The sequence below is a fragment of the Vanessa atalanta genome, chromosome 20 (assembly GCF_905147765.1).
Source record: "Vanessa atalanta chromosome 20, ilVanAtal1.2, whole genome shotgun sequence".
In the NCBI taxonomy this organism is placed as follows: Eukaryota; Metazoa; Arthropoda; class Insecta; order Lepidoptera; family Nymphalidae; genus Vanessa; species Vanessa atalanta.
The window spans coordinates 7885579-7905413 of NC_061890.1; the positions used below are offsets into that span (position 1 = coordinate 7885579).

Below are 19835 nucleotides of genomic sequence, written 5' to 3' on the forward strand. Positions count from 1 at the left end.
CAATTACTCTGCAATGCAGATTTTAATATATTAAAACGGCAACACTTTACAGAAGTATGATATGTTAAGATTTTTATAAACTTAAAATTATGTTACACTGTCATTTATCTAGTGGTCAGTTGCAATTTTTCTTTTAATTTAAATGTTAGTATCTGAGTGCAATTGTAATGCATTTATAAATACAGATATATTACAAATTTAAGGTTTATAAATCCATATGTACTATGATAGTCTGACATAATATTAATTGTTTATATTATTAAAACAAGGCTGTTTAATAGAAGATTGCTAAAGATTGATAATGTTAGCGATTAGTGGAAATACACGTCAGATAGGTCAATTTTATAGTATTGCCATATATTAAAGTTTGCCCGACAATATCATGTTATTTATCGATTTTTTATTATTTCTGTAAAAATAACATTATATTTGTTAATAGAAATATATTGTATTTTTTATTTAACAAATTATACACCAATAATTTTGTAGTAAACTATTTGAAAAAAATAATAATGGTATTATTGTATGGTATATTTTTATTATTTGATGGAATATTATTTTTAACAGTGGCCACAAAAATTTAGTTCGCGATAAATTTTAGAATAGAGTGTATGTTTTTTATCGAAAAATAAAACATCTTGCGATTTTTAAATATTTAGTTGAGAAGTAGCACGCAAATTTGATTCTATTTTTAACTTCTGTAACTGGATTTGTTTTGGATGTAAGTATTATTTGAGTTAGCACTTTTATTTTTGTTAGGTTAGAAGTTGCATCAATTTCTGCTGACTGTCCCGAATGATTTCTGATAATTTAAATTAAGCTTATTATATTAGGGGCTGCAGTGGCTTTTTGTTTTGTAAATGCCTATAAACTGAGCCTAGACAAGTCATTTTCCAAATACATTATTACACTTCAATGGTCATCAATAAAATCGATAATCCTTTAACTAATGCAATCCGTTTAATAAAAATAGCAGAAAATCGATGTCATCAAAGTGTAAGCCAAAAATTTATGCGATATGTTTATATGAAAGATCCATTGTATTGAAAACCTGGAATGTTTTACCTTGTCCAGTATTATAATCAGAATTTATAATTTTATTATTTTATTATGTATTTATATTTATAATTAGTATATTTCAATTCGTCTCCGTTGTTATTATATTTATGTTATGGTGTTTTTCTTTTTATAAACATTAATGGGAAGTCTTACATTAATTGAACTTTATAATTCTCTTGACATGAAGAATCTTGTGAAATAGTGCTCTGTAGTTAATGGACTCAGAATAATGACCAAATTAGCTGGCACAAGACGTGCACGAAACCAGGCTACATCACTAGCTATACCTCGGCAAAACTCTATTACTGATAATGGCAAGACTCGTCAAAATTTAAGCCCAGAAGTACTGGCTTCTATGAATAAGGAGCAATTGAGAGCAGAATGCAGAAAAAGAGGTCAACGGACTACAGGAAACAAAAATGAGCTGGTATAAAGCTGTTTGCAAGTGTCTTTGTGCTGTGTGTTTATTTTTTATTTTTTTTAGCCAGTGTTGTTGTGCTAATATTATTTTTAAATTTAGTGCATCATATTTATAGTATACCACTAATTCTGGACTGTTTGTTGTCTCTAATAACAATATTTTTTCTTAAATTTTATTATTCATATTTGTACTTCAATTGTCCCTCATTTTTAAACTATTATAATATTTATTTAGGAGCAATTAGAAATGCAATCCAGAAATAGTGGATAAACAAACTGTAATATACCCATAGACATGATAGATAATAGCGAAACACTCAATTTTACTTTTCTAAATTATTTCTATGCCATCAAGCACAAACACATAAATCTCTAAAACTGCTTAAATAAACAAAGATAATAAATTGTACCAGTCCAATACAATAAAAGACAAAGTTGAATTATTTCCCTTGAATAAATTTGACTTAGTATGTGTTTTACAAAAATAAAAACCAAAATGCTCGAAAATTGATAAACTTTAGCCAGTTTTGAGTGAAACAGTTTCTACAGTGTTGGTGGTAAGTGGTATTTTATGCAACTCTGTTTGTATAGGTACCATCCATCCATCATATTATATTCTACCACCAAATAGCAATACTAAGTAGTGTTATTTTCTAATTTAAAAGTGAGTGAGCCATTGCAACTACAGGCACAATGGATATTAACATCTTAGGTCCAAAGGTTGATGATGCATTTGGTTGACAATGTAAGGAATGTTTAATATTTCTTTGGCATCAATCTCTGTGTCTTGGTGACCACTTATTATTTGTCCATTCTATTATATTATAAAAATATAGAAATTGTTTTTTGTAATGTACATTGCTAGACAGTAGGTATGGTAAGTAGGTAGGTAATGGCTGTCATTTTTTTTTTAATTTAATTAGAAAAGAAATATTATTTAGAAAAGAACTGCTATTACCAACATTTTTAAATATATGAAGATATATTAAATAAAAATTAAATGTCTGAAGCATGATGAAATAATTATTTGTCATACTCTTTGGCACATGAAAATGTACTTATAATACAAAGTATTTTTTTAATAAAACTGATAAAGCCGTTCATCACGAAGTGTAAATACAGAATATAAACAAAATTTAAATCAATGCAATTTAATCATGACATTATAGCAAATATTTAATCTATCAGTCTATGAATGTCTTGTTTACTTATAAAGTGTATTTGTAAATCATTAAATGATAAATATTATTAGAATAATGTTAGAGAAATCATTCTTGTAACGTAAACATTATGTCTAAGATAAAATAAGTGTGTTTATTCAATTCTTATATGCACTTCTATATCGTCGTTTATATGATAAACCATCCAGTTTTCTAATAAGCTGATCAAAGTCAGCTTAACTGATTTGAGTTTAATCTGAATGATCATTGGTCGGTGGTAGCCGATGACGCAATCAACGACCAATTAGCGTTCAATATTCAGTCAGATGAGTTAATATAATTTCGATCCAGTTTTGCAGAACTATCGATAGTTTGACTACCGATAGTTAAACTCGAAAACTATTCAGGATATCGATAGTAATATCGATAGTATCGATAATTTAGGTTAAAAGTAATACTATCGATAGTATTGATCATGGGGAGCTATCAATACTATCGATAGTATTAACACGTGACAATACAAACGTTAGACTATCGATACTATCTCTAACACCTTAACTATCGATAGTCTATCGATATGCAACACTACTTCGATCATTTCAGAAACTGGTGCTTAATTAAACTTAAAGCTATCGTAGGCTCGGAATAAAGACATTTTGCTATTTTATTATATAAATTCCGTATAAAATTATACATTAAAAAAAATTGCGGTACTTACGTTTTAATATCAAGGACAAATTCTATCCGTAAATATACTATTACAATATTATAAATACCTAAGTAAAGAAGAAAAATAGTGAACCTTTTGTCCCTTATTATTCGTTTTATATAGATTCTAGAACTATTTGTCAAATCTCGGAAAAATTAAATTAAAATATCAACTTGAAAGATCGCTTTCTAGATAAGAAATTACGACGTATTTACTCATTAATTTTCATTTGCTCTACTTCTAACGTTCTCTCTATTATGTCTACTTTGTTTTGACACTGAAAACATTAAATAAAACGTCGCGAAAGTAATAATAGAAATACAAAAGTACAATGAGAGCGTGTTTCGCCTTTGATTATTATCTCGAAACAAACCGCTATTCACTCTCCATATGATTATTATTAATCATACATTAATTATGTTATTATTTTTATTTATAAAAATCTATTATTATTTTAGTAAAGTAACCATATAATTTTATAGGTAGATGTCAATTACCTGTATCCCACAGAGTATACGATATCCTATGATAAACTTACTACGAGTCATTTGGTTCTTTTTTTTTTCTTAAATTGGGCTCTGAATTCGCTTAAGGGAATTCACTGTCGAATGAAACACGACACGATAAGATACGTAAAGTCAAGTTTTTTTTTTCTTGAACTAAAAACGGTGCTGATAAATATTATACCGTGATTGGTGTATTTCGTTAGTCGTACATACTTCATGTACTTTACAATCGTGATTGTGAGATTAATTTGAATTAAGTATAATGCATTAGCCATAATTAAGTTTCGATTAATCTTATCACAACGTCATTAATTCACATGCTCGTCTATCTAAGGAGATATTTTTAACGAATATTAATTTAAATCCGAATATTTAATTGAGATCATTGCCAACCAATATGTGGATTTAAAAAAAAAAGTTAACATACTTAATGACTTTTTTATGATTCATTTACAATCCTTTAATTATGTTCACATGTTAGTATGTGTGGATCAAATATTACAATTGAATTTTAAATCAGTTCCACCCAATCATTTGAGGTGAAATTTTCCCCCAATTTTGGTAAAAAACAATCAATTTAATTACTCACTACGCTGACAGTGGTTGGTTGGTTGGTTCAAATATTATTATCGGACATCGATTTATAATTTAAATTATTCAAAGTAGATTCTAAGTAAACATAATATACGATAATTGTAGTTCCTCTTTTAATACTACGAATAAAAGAAACCTTAATCACAGAATTGCAGGTCACTAGACTGCGTACGCGCCACGCGACGATCACGCCACATTGTTTTAGCATATATTATTTCCGTAAATTACTTTTCGATTCGGTACAATGTAGACTTTGGTATACCAGAAATAAGATCGATAATCTATTATTAAAAAAATATATGTGGCTGTATTATTTCAACCTTTGTTACTAGAGTCATAAAGTAGAAAATGTATTGAATTTGGTACATTGTATTTCGTAGGTAAATCAGTTTAATTAATTTGGATGATCGCCACAATATCGTCAGCTGTTTGTATTAATTAATGTGATAGTATTACCTACGTCAGCACTAGAATAGTATGACAATGTTGTCGTATAAATAATACATCTCTAGAAAACTAGACGGTCATAATAGTTTTTTAACCCAATATATTTATATTATAATTTGAATTAAAAAACTTTCATATTTTTAATTTTATTATAAATATTTAAAAATAAATTTCTATTTTTACGTGTTAATATATTTACGTTAGTCATTAATTAAGATAACGAATTATAGCATGAATAGAAATTAATATAATAATCAAATGTGATCTATTTCGCGAATGGCAATGTTTTATATTTAAACCATCATAGTAATTTTAATTATGATTAGATCAGTTTAACGTTTACGCCATAATGTTGCAAATTAAAAAAAAAATCTATACTGGTAATGACAATTCGGATATGAATGGGACAATCTTTATTTTCTCGTAGGTTTCTATTAGGAGCTGAGCTAGGAGATTTACGAATGCTAAGTAGAAAAAAAAAACAGTTGAACAATACACTAATTTTTATAAAACAATGGAGGCAAATGATGCTCCGAACTTCTTTGTTCGTTCGTGAATTTAATACACACATACAAAATTATAACAGCGTGACTAAGCCAAGAGTGCTTGCATGCTTATAAATTATCAGAAGTAATTAAATTTTATTTTGTATTTCGTGTATGTTTTTTTTTTTATTATTATGTAGGTTTAAATGTATTTTAACATCGTGATTGTCAAAGCAATCCTTGATCAGTACGTATGAATTTTACTTTTGGCACTGCGTCCTCATTTAAACAACCTTGTATATACCGTGACGGTAAGACAATAGATTAATGATAATCAGTATGCGTACGCAATTAATTTGTAGACAGTACTTTCCGTCTATAAATATCAATCATTTGACGATACCCGTTTTTTTTTTTTGTCAAAGCGTTAAATCTGTATGAGCTTTGTGTCGCGTTTATTTTTGTTTTGTTTTTCTTAAGTTGTATTTTTATTTTTTATTTACTTTTTAACTTTAATCAAAAATCTATCCATACATGATGGTTGGATGAGTTGCGACTATGAATGTCATTCATTCAAAAATCGAACCTTACTAATTTTTTTTTTCGTAAAATCTATAACAGTGAATAAAGATATTTTGACCTTTTTTATCCATTTACCAAAACCCTAAATATAGATTATCATTATATACAGAGCAAAAATAATTTATATATTTCACGTCGACAATGATATTAACTATATTTATAGAACCCCTAAGTATCAAATATAACTTAAGAATATTGGAATACTTCACCTTTTTTTTAACATTCCCAAACGGTAAGTGAGTCATAAATCGAAGGATTAGTTACCGTTTAAAAATAGCTTCAAAGATAATATTACCCAGACCACAAATTTCGTTGGAATTATTTGATTCGAAAATTAAATTTGCAAGCAACGTCTTATGGGCTCCACCTGAGCCCTGATAGTGAATGGCCTCCAACGAGAGTGAAATTAAAATCTAGTGAGAGCGGTTCTTTTTGAAAGTGAAATGTTTTTTTTTGTAGTCGCGTGATGTCACAGTTCACTCATTCCACTGTTAGATCAAACGCGTTTACGTCTCAGAGCGTAGAACTTCGCGTATAAACGTAATTTTATATCAAATTTTATGTGTTTTATCGTAGTTTATACGGCTATAAATCAAGTTTTTTTTGTTAATATTTATTGAGCACATTTTAACGTGTTATAATCGCACATAAAATTAAATTGTTTGTTGGTTTTTTTTTTGTGAAAGTAACGGGAATGTAAGAATTGTTTTTTTTTTTTTTTGTTTTTCGTATTTTATATAAGTTTTTGAATATGTGTTAGACGTGAAGGTTATAATATGTCTGTTTGCCATAGAGCACATTGTTTAATTTGTATAAGAAGAATCAGCCAGTGACATAGTGTTATAAGTTTTTATGTCCAGTTTTGAAGGATGAGTTAGCCAGGTGCAGGCACAAGAGATATAACATCTTTCTTCGCATGTTTGACGACGCATTCTTGGTGTAGGGAATTGTGATATTTCTTACATTTCCAATGTATGTAGGTCCTTAGAATGAGTTGACTCATTCCCCCGTCTGCATTCCAGTTTTAATTTAAAAAAAAAAGTAAAATTTATATGTAAAAGAGGTAGTGTTGATTTTCAAATAACGATTTTTTTTATCTGTTGTAATTTGTAGTTTGTTTGTTTATATATAAGTTGTTAAGATAGGAGACTTATTGAGTTTTTTTTTTCTTTTTTGTAATTCAAATGTATACGAGGAACAATGCATGCGTTTCGATCATTACTCGTAACATACCAAGTTATAGTTATCGCACCAATGCACTCGCATAGTTGCATGAATTTTTAATATGTAGATAGTCTTACGTAACCACTAGACCTTCACCTATTAGATAAATCAAAAATTATATTCAATAACCGTAATTTCACCTCCGTTTTTTTCTTCTTACTTTGTTAATAGTTGTTAAATTATTTTGAAATAGCAATGATATTTAAGGAAATAGATATTGGTATATTTAGATTGAAATAAAAATCTCAGTAATGAATGAATCGATTCCTTATTTAAAGTCCATTTTGTTTAATATTCATCTGGATTTTTTTTATTTGGACATTTATACTGGAAACAATTATGAAATATATTTAATTATTTTCAGCTGGCCCGTCTCGGGTACTACAAACTGGCGGCGGCAGTGCAAGTAGAAACCGAACAACGCACGCGCAACGGATTGCACCACACACATCCGAAAGAAATCAAGTTAGTTAAACTATGATGGCAATATATTTTACAATTTATTATTCGTGTCGTCATGACGTCAGCAATAAATTATTTCCGTACCTATCTATGTATCCGTATTACCGCTACACTGCTATACTTCGTGTCGTTGTGTTCCGGTTTGAAGGGTGAGTGAGCCAGTGTAACTGCAGCCACAAAGACAATAACATCTTACTCAAGGTTGGTGGCGTTTTGGCGACGTAGAAATAGCTTACGGCTCCAACGTCCCAAGGGGTTACCACTTATCAATGACACAGAGATATATTTTGTAAACCAAAACAGATTTTTTGTTTTGTTTTTTGGATGTGTTACTTAAAAAAGGATGGAGGATTCAATCAAACAACTATGTAACTTATGGTATTACTTATTATTACGCACGAAGCGCACTTCCTCGTTTCTAATAAGCGCAGCAGAGGTGTCAAATGTTTTTCCGCCGTCTGTGTGCGGTTGTATCTTCAAGTAAATAGGCGTTGTCAAGGTAAGCGTGCTCTATCTAAAACTCCGCACCGCGCCGCGGCCTGGCGACATAAGCGTAACCCTTAGCTCGTGGAAAGAATTAAAAGATAAAATAAAACTAGAAATTTGATTTGGTTTGATGATTACGCTTTATGTTTAACAAGGATTAAGTACTGCCTTTTTTTTTTAAGAATTAACTGACTTTTTAAATGAATGTTTTCATTCAAAGTGAGAACCTGCTTTCACTCTATTAAAACATAGTGATTTATGTCCGTTCCGCGTCTGCTTATTGATCGTCAACAATCTATTACGTAATAATTATGAGTTTAAAGAATCTCGTTTAAAAGGATGTGACAAAATATGGGTTCATTTAATTCGTTTGTAGCAGAGGGCAATGACCTGTGCCATGTAGGGGAACTTAACCATGATAGAAGTGCACTGAGATAAAACACATTTAGAAAGTCATTTGAAAAAGTTTTTGTTACATAAGTTAGTCAATGGAAACACAACAAACGATTTGACCGAATATTGAATAGTCGGTGTATTTTGACAAAATTTCACAAGCGTATTTAATTATTTTTTGTCATGGTTATTTTGTTATTCACGATTATGTTCATTATGATACGTGTTAGATTAAAGTAACTAACATATATTTCAAATTTGCGTAACGTTTTATATAAATATTATTTGCCCTTTTTGTGGTTCATTTTTTATTACAATTAGTTTCACTATGTAAAATTTATTTTTCTTTAAATTCAGTTTAGGCTATATTCAATGCACTTAACGCGGTCTCCTGTAATTGAAGAGCACATATGATTGTAATGTACTCATAAGTGCTTCTCTGTTGGAGATCCTTAATAAATATTTTTTCACATTTTCAAAATTCATTATATTACAAAATGAAACGGTCGTATTTCCTTGTTAACAGTAATTTGATTATATTTATTTTTATTTTATTTAAATGCTTTATTGACCACCATAAAGTTAATGGGACAAAAGGCGGACTTAATGCCTGAAGGCATTCTCTACCAGTCAACCTTTTTATGTTCGAGATTGATGTTCGGATTTCGATATTCGGAAAATAATTGAATTTTAATATAATAAAATATTGTCTATGAGAGTAATAATGTAAATAAATATTTTATAAATGTAATAATTAAATTTTTAAGCATTCGATATTATCAAATAATTAAATCATCGAAAGCAGATTAAATCACTGGTACAATATTTTATCATATACAGAGAGTCTTAATTAATCACATTAACGACAGAACCGTTGACAAATGGTTCATTATAGTATTCTCATTCTTAATATTGTAGAAAAAAACCTACAATGTTAAGAATACGTTACGTGTTAAAGTACATCACTGTCTCAATGCACGGCTCATTAATTTTCTACGCTTTTGAAATGGTTTACATAATAATGGAATATATGAGCCGATGATTTAGTAAACCTTTATAAATTTAAAGCACTTTATTGCATGTACTTATCGAAATAGGGACTTTACTATCCCGAATGTGATTTGTATTGTATTACATAAATGATATACCGTTAGGCTTGCCGACTTCAAATCAGTCGAAGAAACTTTGTCGAGAGACGGAGTACGTACAAAACAAATACTACAGACACGTATGGTTTATAAAAGTGTTTGTTATATCTCATAAGTAAATATTCAAACGGTGATTGCTGTTTGTCGTGGATTTCACGTCAATGCGTTACGACTACTATCTCTACGATCTTTATTATAATTTTATGTACAAAAACATCGAGTGCACATTAAATATGACTAAATACACATTATGATGTTTTTATTTGAAGAAATTAAATGTATATATTTATTACAAACTAGCTGTGCCCGCGACTTCGTGCGCGTTTGAATTAAGCGAAAAAGTTAATTTTGTATTCTAAGTTGCTGCTTATTACATCAGCTATCTGCCAATGAAAGACCCGTCAAAATCTGTCCAGCCGTTCCAGAGATTAGCCGGAACTAACAGGCAGACAGACAGACAAAAATTGTAAAAAATGTTATTTCGGTATATGTACCGTGTATACATACCCATGCATTTAGTAAAAATGGGTTATTTTAGTATTACAAACAGACACTCCAATTTTATTATATGTATAGATTTTAAATACATATATTAATATACACGAATTTATATAACTTATCGCGATTACTTGGTTTTCAAATGCTATGGTGCGCTTGAGCATAGATTTTTTTTGTGCTGTACTTAGTTAAAAAGTCTTAGTGAAGTTTTATTAAATTCAAATTTCTCTTCCCAGGACTAAAGTCGTATCAATGGATACAGACAGTTTCGTGCTATGGAGGAAACCATTTATAACAATAGAATACTTCTTTCGCGAACTCTTAATATTATGCAACACAGGGTTACGACGGTAAGTTAAAATTAATTTATTAGTAATATTTTTAAATGTGGCAACCCTAATTGCATTATAAAAGCTTATAAAGTAAATTTGGTTAAAATTAATTTACTACTTATTAAAATCATCCGTGGTCGAGTAGTGTATAATACACCGGTTTTCATGGGTACGCCACTGCGAGCTAAAGTTAAAAATAATTAGTTTTCTATGTTGTCTTGGGTCTGGGTGTTTTTGGGACCGTCGTTATGTCTGATTTTCCATAACACATGCTTTAGTTACTTACATTGGGTTCAGAGTAATCAATGCGAAGTTGTCCAATATTTGTTTATTTATTTATTAAAATCATTGAAAACAATAAAAATAGTTTAACATAAAGTAGTAAAGAACGACATTGAAACTACTAATGTCGATATTTAAATATTGAAAAAGTTTTTAGTGTTTACTTTATATCTTGTAAAATTGTGTATGTTTTTTTTTCATTACAGGTTATTAGCATATAAATTACTTGCATTAGCAATAGTGTTCTCTATATCCGGTACAGCTGTATCGTATTATGTTAGTGGGCCACACCAACCTTATGTACAGGTATGCATCAGTGTTGCCATTCCATTATTATATTTGATCGAAATTATTTTGATATTTCACTCTAATTGTACATCTAATAATAATATAATTATAAAATATTCATGCAAATAATCACTTTTCTACTAAATACTGAAACTGTGCTAGTGGAAGTTACGTGGTAGTTGAGTAGGTCCGTATTGACCATTTAGTACTTTAATTTAGTATTACTTTCTTTTACTTGACTTAAAAAAATGGTTGCCAAAGCACATATCTCAGTGATGTCTAGTAAATGTATTTAACGAACTTAACTATAACAATAAAAAATAGGCTGGTCAAGATGAACAAATAAATAACCTTAATAGGATATAAATAATAATGTTTAAATTGTGTTTAAATTAATTCCAGGAAGCAATTCTGACACTAGCGTGGTGGGGTTGGTGGGTGATACTCGGTGTATGCAGTTCCGTGGGTCTCGGAACGGGCTTACACACGTTTCTCCTGTACCTCGGGCCGCACATAGCGCGCGTCACGCTCGCGGCCTACGAGTGCGGCGGACTCAACTTCCCGTCCCCGCCGTATCCTAACGAGTGAGTGGTGCTTTAATTATAACATTATATATATCACTTATTAATATATATCACTATATTATATACTTCTTTTTAAATAAATTTTTGAAGTTGCATTTTTGATTTATTTAAAAAAAAATGTCTAAAAAACGTGATAACTCAAAAATGGTTCACTTTTGCATTATGCATATGGGGGTTAAAATTATCGCAAATAATCACCCCTATCACCTCCTAACGGGAATACGTCGAATTACCAATAACCCTGTATATGTTGCATTCACAAAATTAAATTGCAAAAAAAATATCAGCAAACTTCAAATCTCTCTTCGTGTATAGAATACTGTTTGTTGTCGTGCAGAATGATAGTTAGAGCTATTTTATAATTTTGTGATATCATGAACTTGTTACTTGTACTTGGAGATATGGTATACAAATATTTACTACAGTTGTATACTTGTTACGGTTGCTCAATGAAATAATTTAATCAAAGATACAGAATCAAACAGAACTTTTCATTTTCAGCATAATATGTCCCGAAGAAATCGACCCAACGTACGTGGTGTCGATATGGAACATAATGGCCAAGGTGCGCATCGAGTCCATGATGTGGGGCGTGGGCACGGCGCTGGGGGAGCTGCCCCCCTACTTCATGGCGCGGGCGGCGCGCCTCTCGGGGGGCAGCGTGGCCGAGCTCACGGAGAAAGACGACTCCAGGACTGGCAGGTGGGAACGGTTTCAGATCGCCTACCTTACCCCTTACTTGTACTTAATAGTTACATTTTAATATAACTTTAACGAATAAACTGCATTAGCAGCCTGTAAATTTTCCCACTGCTGGCCTAAAGGCCTCCTCTCCCTCGAGGAGAAAGTTTGGAGCATATTCCACCACGCTGCTCCAATGCGGGTTGGTGGAATACAAATGTGGCAGAATTTCGTTGAAATTAGACACATACAGGTTTCCTCACGATGTTTTCCTTCACCGCCGAAAACGAGATGAATTATAAACACAAATTAAGCACATGAAAATTCAGTGGTGCCTGCCTGGGTTTGAACCCGAAATCATCGGTTAAGATGCACGCGTTCTAACCACTGGGCCATCTCGGCTCTTGAATACGAATACACTGAATGAAAAATAATCATAACAGAACATCAAGATGAGACAGTTACAGTAAAAAAGAAGAAAGTAACAGATGTTACAAAAATTAAAGTTAAAGTCGTTATTTAACGAAGTAGACACAATAGAATTGATCATTTTGAATAAATCAGTAATAAGCGTTATTTTTTTAGTAAGGAGACCTTAATTGCACATTTCCAAAAATGCAAAGTCAATAAAAACTTTTTCGGGCATATTCATCAATACAAGATATAAAAGCCTATTAGAATAAAATATGTTAAATTGATAAAGGGTATAGAGCAATCTTTTCCATAGATCTTATAAAGGATTCTGTACAAATAAAGTTAAAGAACTTTGAATTGTGTTCCAGGGCAAAAGTGATGGTGCAGAGGCTAGTGCAGCGCGTCGGCTTCGCCGGCATCCTGGCCTGCGCGTCCATCCCCAACCCGCTGTTCGACCTGGCGGGGCTCACGTGCGGACACTTCCTCGTGCCCTTCTGGACCTTCTTCGGAGCGACGGTGCTGGGAAAGGCCGTGATCAAAATGCACATTCAGAAGATGTTCGTCATCGTCGCGTTTAATGAAACGCTTGTCGGGTGAGTGGTCCTGGGCGCGTTTTTAACCAAAATTGAGCAATAACAAAATCTATAAACTTTTAATCATATTGGCTTGGACATATCTCAGTTATTTGGGGACTGCTCCGCATTTATTAACCTTTTAGGCCACAATCAGTCACCCTTGATAATACTCTTGGTGGTGAAATTATTCCCCGCGTATCATATGCCAATAAAATGTCTCACCAGGCTCTTATGACAGCCATGGATTAAGGAAAAGATGATTCCTTTCTATCAAAGTCATCTTTATATCAAAACTTCACTGCAAGACATCAAATTTCTTTTGAAATTTAAAAAAAAGGAGAAAATCAAAGGGAGGATTAGGGTTACCATCAAAGATACCATCAAAGATACAAATATCGTTACGTGGTGCCAATGGGCAACCTGGTAAGTCATCACATAGGTCATCACTGCCCATAGACGAGGGGCCGTATTTATTTTTAATTATTACTTACATGACCAACGCTCCACAAACTTTGGGAATTAAATTATTATAGTTATGTCACTTGTGCCTGTACTTACACTGGCTCACTCACCCTTTAAACCGGAACACAACAATACCAAGTATTGCTGCTTGGCGGCAGAATATATGATGAGAGGGTGGTACCTATCCAGATGAGCTTGCACTCTGTAAATAGAATATCAAAATGAACCACAATTGCATGTAATAAAGTTTTGTATATTTTCTTTTTCTAGACAAGCTCTGTCGTGGGTGGAGAGAATACCATACATCGGGCCCAAACTCGAAGCACCATTATTGGAATTTTTGCGTAACCAAAAAGCGCGCTTACATAAAAACGATTCGTCGTCGTTACCAGAGAATCAAGGCTCAATTCTATCTAGTCTTCTAGAAAAATTCGTATTGGCTATGGTCCTATACTTCGTGGTGTCGATAGTGAATGCGCTCGCTCAGAACTACAGTAAACGGGTGGGTAAGAAGAAGGGCAAAAAGAAGGAATAGGGGTTGAAGACGCCGAGTCATGTCATCGGCGGTCTAGGTAAGACATTTTTTTATCATAATCGATCATATGTTTCTGAATGGATTGTTATGATCTTGTATCGATTTTCTACAAAATCGATACAAGAAATTATAAATGCCACCTGATGGTAATATTCACCATTACTCACTACACCAATGCACCACCAACCTTGAGAACTAAGATGTTATATCCCTTGTGCCTGTAGTTACACTCCCTAACTAACCCTTCAAACCGGAACACGAGTGTTCCAAGTACAAGCCCCACACCCAGTAATAACTCGTATGCAAGTGTGCTGTAACTGTGTATCTGTTCCCACAGCGCGACGGCTGTCAGACACCAGAACGCGTCCGCGGTAGTACAGGATAATCACACGAACATTTGTGTTTAAAGTGAAACGTTTACCCAACGGACGTTACACACGTGTGAGATGCCTTAGCTAACACCTTGTCCAGGGATTTTATTGCTAAATAGTCTTAAGTATGTAGTAAATTGATATAAAAGACGTTGATTTACGGAAGTGCGGGGCGTTCGGCGGTGTAGAGCGCTTGAATTGAGCTTTTTTAAATATTAGCTAATTTATATGATGTGAGGAGTACCCACATACTTAATATTAATTAATATAAAAATAATAATTTTTAAAGATTTTAAGCAGAAAGCATTAATTCCTCATCATCATTCTTACTACTGGAATAAAATTTTAAAATAAATCTAATAATTAGTCGATAGGTAATTAAGTAAAATTTTCGATGTTTTCGTTTAAAATTATATACACAAATAATTAAATTATTTAATTACTTGAAATTATAGTTAATAAATAAATTAAAAAAAAAATGGTAAAAACTTGTATCTAATCCCAATAAGTATTTACTTTACATGTGTTCAATTTTAAGGAAAACCTTGTAATGCCATCAGATTAAAACTCTGTAAATTGTATAAGCACCAATCCTGTATAACGCTGCAGCTGCATGGATTAATTAGTCAATTTTGTCCTTATGAGTAAAGGAGGTTTTCCCAAGCATTTATGAACTGTCACTATAATTATTCAATTTTAATTATCTATGGACACAAATGTCAAAAACATAACAGCTCAATGTATAATACTAAAAGTCCATCAAGACTGAAAAACGAAACAAGCGTGAAACACACAACGCCTCGCATCTTCAATGATACAAATCGGATATAATTAAATACGGTTTTTGTAAAACTATTGTTTTTTTTTTGTTATGTTTTATAAATATTATAAAATAGCTTTGCAAAATTATATTGTACATCTCTGAAATCAAGTTACTCTATGGTTTCGGTGACATTTTATTTTTGACATATAAATTATCGTACCGTAAATCTCGTTTTGTTTTTGAAAACAAAAACCGTATCTAATTTCAATGATATTGTATTTAAAATAGGTGAATAATATATTTAATGATAGTTAATAGTTACCAACTTATCAGAGGCAAGTCATAACCTACGCCTTACTTAATGTTATAATCGCTAAGACTAGTACAGATTGCACATTGATAATTTTTATTATAAATAAACCATTTCGACTATAATTCCTCAATAAAACACAATATAAATATACTTTATTGTACACAATGACACGAGAAGAAAAGAAAAAGAAGGATACAGATAAAAAATGATAAAAGACGATATTTGTCTTCGGTTTTATTTAAATATGAAAAAAAATATATCCATTGCGTCCTCATAAGCGTTCTTGATTAAAACTAGGTAAAGTAAGCGAAACGAGATAAATATAAATAGTAGATGTTTTACACGTGTGTGGTGTGATTTGTAGTTTTTATAATTATTAATAATTAAAACATTGTAGCAGCTATTGCACGACAGTTAGTTATCTTGCCCTTAACATGTAATTTTATTACGCAAACATTTAGTTTTAATAATATATTAATTACTCTCTATATATATTTATATATAGCTTATTCCAATCGAAGAAGGAGTAAAGATGGATATGCTGCTGTAATTACTCTTAAAAAAAAACTTGACTAGTATAACTTTATCCATAAGACAAAAATTCCACTTAACTATAAAAATCATCATAATACATCCAAAGTTCCGACAAATTCGACAACAATTCGATGACTTTCGAGACATTTTATTGCGAATCCCATAAATAATATCATATATTAAATTCTCGACCAATGAGATCGCGTCAATTTATTATTAGAGTTGTTCATTTGGATTTACTCCTATTGTGGGTGGAGTGAGCTATAAGGTAGATGTTTGACTTGATCGCTCAAAGAAACGATAACATTGTTATAATATAGTACGTGCTATGATATTTCATATAGAAATGTATGGTGCCTAAGAATGTATGAAAACATATGCTTATATAAAAAGAGAGGCATTACAAAGATACGTATAATCTGTGTCAATAAAGAAAATATTTTTAAATGGCGTCCGATATTCTGCTGTCTCGCTTGCACTCTGTTCACGTCTCTTTTGCACTCTTCGGGTTAAAAAAAAATGTACGTTAAACATTTTGGTATTTTCGTAGCTCGCATAAGAACAAACCTAATTGAATACTACATAATTAAATTATGTTTTTCATTTAAAGGTTAAAAGTCATATACTAGTATAATAATTACATAATGTATATTTTCTTTATTGGCATGCGATTATATAGTTTCCCATTCTTGAATATAATATAATTTATATAATTATTGAAGGAATCACAGTTCTGTAAAAAATTAAGATATGGAAGGAGTTATTGATAGTTAACAGAATAATAGATACCCAATACCAGAAATACCTTTAAATCCATTATATAAATTAAGTTTTTTTTTGTTTTTAAAATATATTAAGATTTTTGTTCCATGGAAAGGTAGCATGTAAAAAACAGATACTAAAAGCAATAAATATTAATAAACCATATTCGTGTGCGTGACTAGAATACATAACTAACAATGTTAAAATGAATAAATGGTATTTATGTCATAATGATCTGATAATATAGATATATTGTAATTCAGGAAAGCGCCTCTCCAAAGTAATTAATTTTTTTTTTCTGTCTGTACTCTTAGTCGTTTCAAAAGCACGGGCGCCACTCACTCATACTTATATACGCGTATAATAATTTAATTTAAAGGCGAGCCGCGCTTTCGTGAGTAAATAAATCTATTAAATAAATTTCTAAAGGTAGATAATTACAAGATAATTTGTTATAGCTTCGGTCACACTAGATATGTGCTAATAGATTATTTTAAAAATGTATTTAAATGTCATATTCCTTTCTGTCTTTGAAAAGTAAATTAGTTATTTGTATTCTAGGATAGTCGTACCACTTGGTGCTAACCTTGTAACGCCTGCGACCGTTAAATTGAACACCTAATAATTTTGACATATTTGTAATAGACAGAATTTGTTACCATACTTAAATTATATTGGTATATTGTCTAAGTATTGCATTATAAATCCAAATTTATTAAGAAGTATTCAATCGGAATATTTCTTGTTGTATGACATACATACATTTGACATCTTTCAACTATATTCTGTGTATATATAGAAGACCTTAGTATCGCCAGTCGTAATAATAAATAATATTTTAAATTGTTCGAATTCAATATTGCATTTGATACATTAAATATGAGAGAAATTTGAAAAAAGTGCCAAACATGATAAGACAAAATTTAGTAAATTGGTTATCAAATATTTTCTATTATAATATAAAAAGTATATAATCCAAACGCGCATGTCTAAATAAAACAATTGACCACTTTTAACAAAAATACTTGGTGCTGTTCCTATTTATTATTAAATGATTTTTTTTTATTATTATTAATTTAAACCTAACCTTGTCGTTACTTACCTTTGATTCAAGCATGAAGAGACTAAAAAAAAAATCTAACATAATAAAAATAAATTAATTTCCATTTAAATTCCGATTCCGAGTCTGCATGTAATAGAATAAAGGCGCAAATTTTATTATATTTAATTATATATTAAGATATGTTCTACGCTATCATCTTACGACCTTTATTATACAAATTGTGTTGCGGGTGTTTAGTTAAACACAGGTCTCTCTTTCTGTTATCATTGATTTAACATTCGTAAGAAGAAGACAGAGCTTTGTTTATTGAACCCGACTCATTTATAGGTAAAGTCGTATATTATTAATTAAAAAGACATTTTGTAGAGTGTTAAGGAACAGTATGTGCACGAAGCGAGTCCAGTATTAATAAGTTTACTTATTTAAGTGTGATAGTGTATGTTTCAGTCGCTGGCATTCCTTTATTTATCTTGAAGCAAATTAAATACCGAATCAAACTTTTTCTATATTTGGATAAAATTTCGAACATGTTAAAACTCTTATCCAGACTTTTAATATAATATTTAATTTAGCTTATTCGGCAATATAACTCGTTATATTAATAACTGGTACCAAACGAATAATTTTCTGAACCAGACTATTTATGGTTTTGCACGCATTTTAGGTTTTATTAGCACCAACGGTAAATGCCGGTTCCATTAATTGGAAATAGATCTTTCGGTCACTTTTATCTCTGAAGTACTTATCTGTGTATACAATTTCAATTGATAATATTTTTATCATAATATTGTTATAATTTTAAAATGTAAAATCACTTATTTTGTTTGTAAATATTTATTTCATTTTCATCTAAGCTTATACTATAATATAAACATTCCACATATAGTCGATAATATGTATTTATGGAACCACCAACCCGCAGTAGAGCAGCATAATGAGAAAAGCTCTAACCTATCTCTTTAAGAGGAGAATGCCCTATTAGTTTTACCTTTATGGAATGTTGTAATGTTTTGAAATTACATTTCTATTTATTATTCTGATGAATTACTGTAACTAAACTTTCTAAATATTATGGTATATATGTTTATGGTGGGTATATACAATAACCGATTTGATACATTAAAAAAGAATTACTGTACAAATTCCTTAATTAAGAATTACTTTGCATACTTCATCAAAAATATAAATATGATGATAAATTTTATTATTATTTCAATAAAATTAAATGAAAGCAAATTAAATTTGCATATTATTGTTTTGCGTTACTTTTCGATTGTTTAATTTTTATTATTTTATGTCATATGTTTTATGTTTGATATTTAAAACATGTATTTACCATAAAAAAAATTTAATTTATAAAAAACAAATAGTGTAAAAATCAGTCATAGAATGTACACGTTTAGTACAAAATCTGCTGTAAGATTATAAGTGTTTCTAAGTTTGAAGTTCATAATCTAAAAGCAATAATAAAGAGTGGTTATGAAAACATTTTTGTGTTGTTTTTATTTTAAAACAAACCTATTTTATATAAAGAAATGATCCTCATATTGAAGTTTGTCTTACTTTTTTTTTTTTATTAAAATCAAGTTGTCTTGTAGTATTTATTATATAGCAAAGAAAAATAAAATTAAAATTAACTTTTATTAAAAAAAAAAAGATTTTGTATCTTCAACATGATGACTGTCGGTCTAATGGTTATAAGG

The 19835-nt window shown here is 30.5% G+C and overlaps 1 protein-coding gene across 1 annotated transcript; it reads left to right on the forward strand.

The window, feature by feature from the left end:
- The first annotated feature begins 595 nt into the window (after positions 1-595).
- On the forward strand, positions 596-19622 carry LOC125071715 (vacuole membrane protein 1). Its single transcript, XM_047682063.1, has 10 exons — positions 596-721; positions 1247-1486; positions 7551-7651; positions 10410-10523; positions 10994-11093; positions 11478-11659; positions 12161-12361; positions 13123-13347; positions 14062-14363; positions 14664-19622. Exons 2-9 carry the CDS (start codon positions 1289-1291, stop codon positions 14324-14326), a joined length of 1386 nt encoding a protein of 461 aa, XP_047538019.1. The 5' UTR covers positions 596-721; positions 1247-1288; the 3' UTR covers positions 14327-14363; positions 14664-19622.
- Positions 19623-19835: the final 213 nt, after the last annotated feature.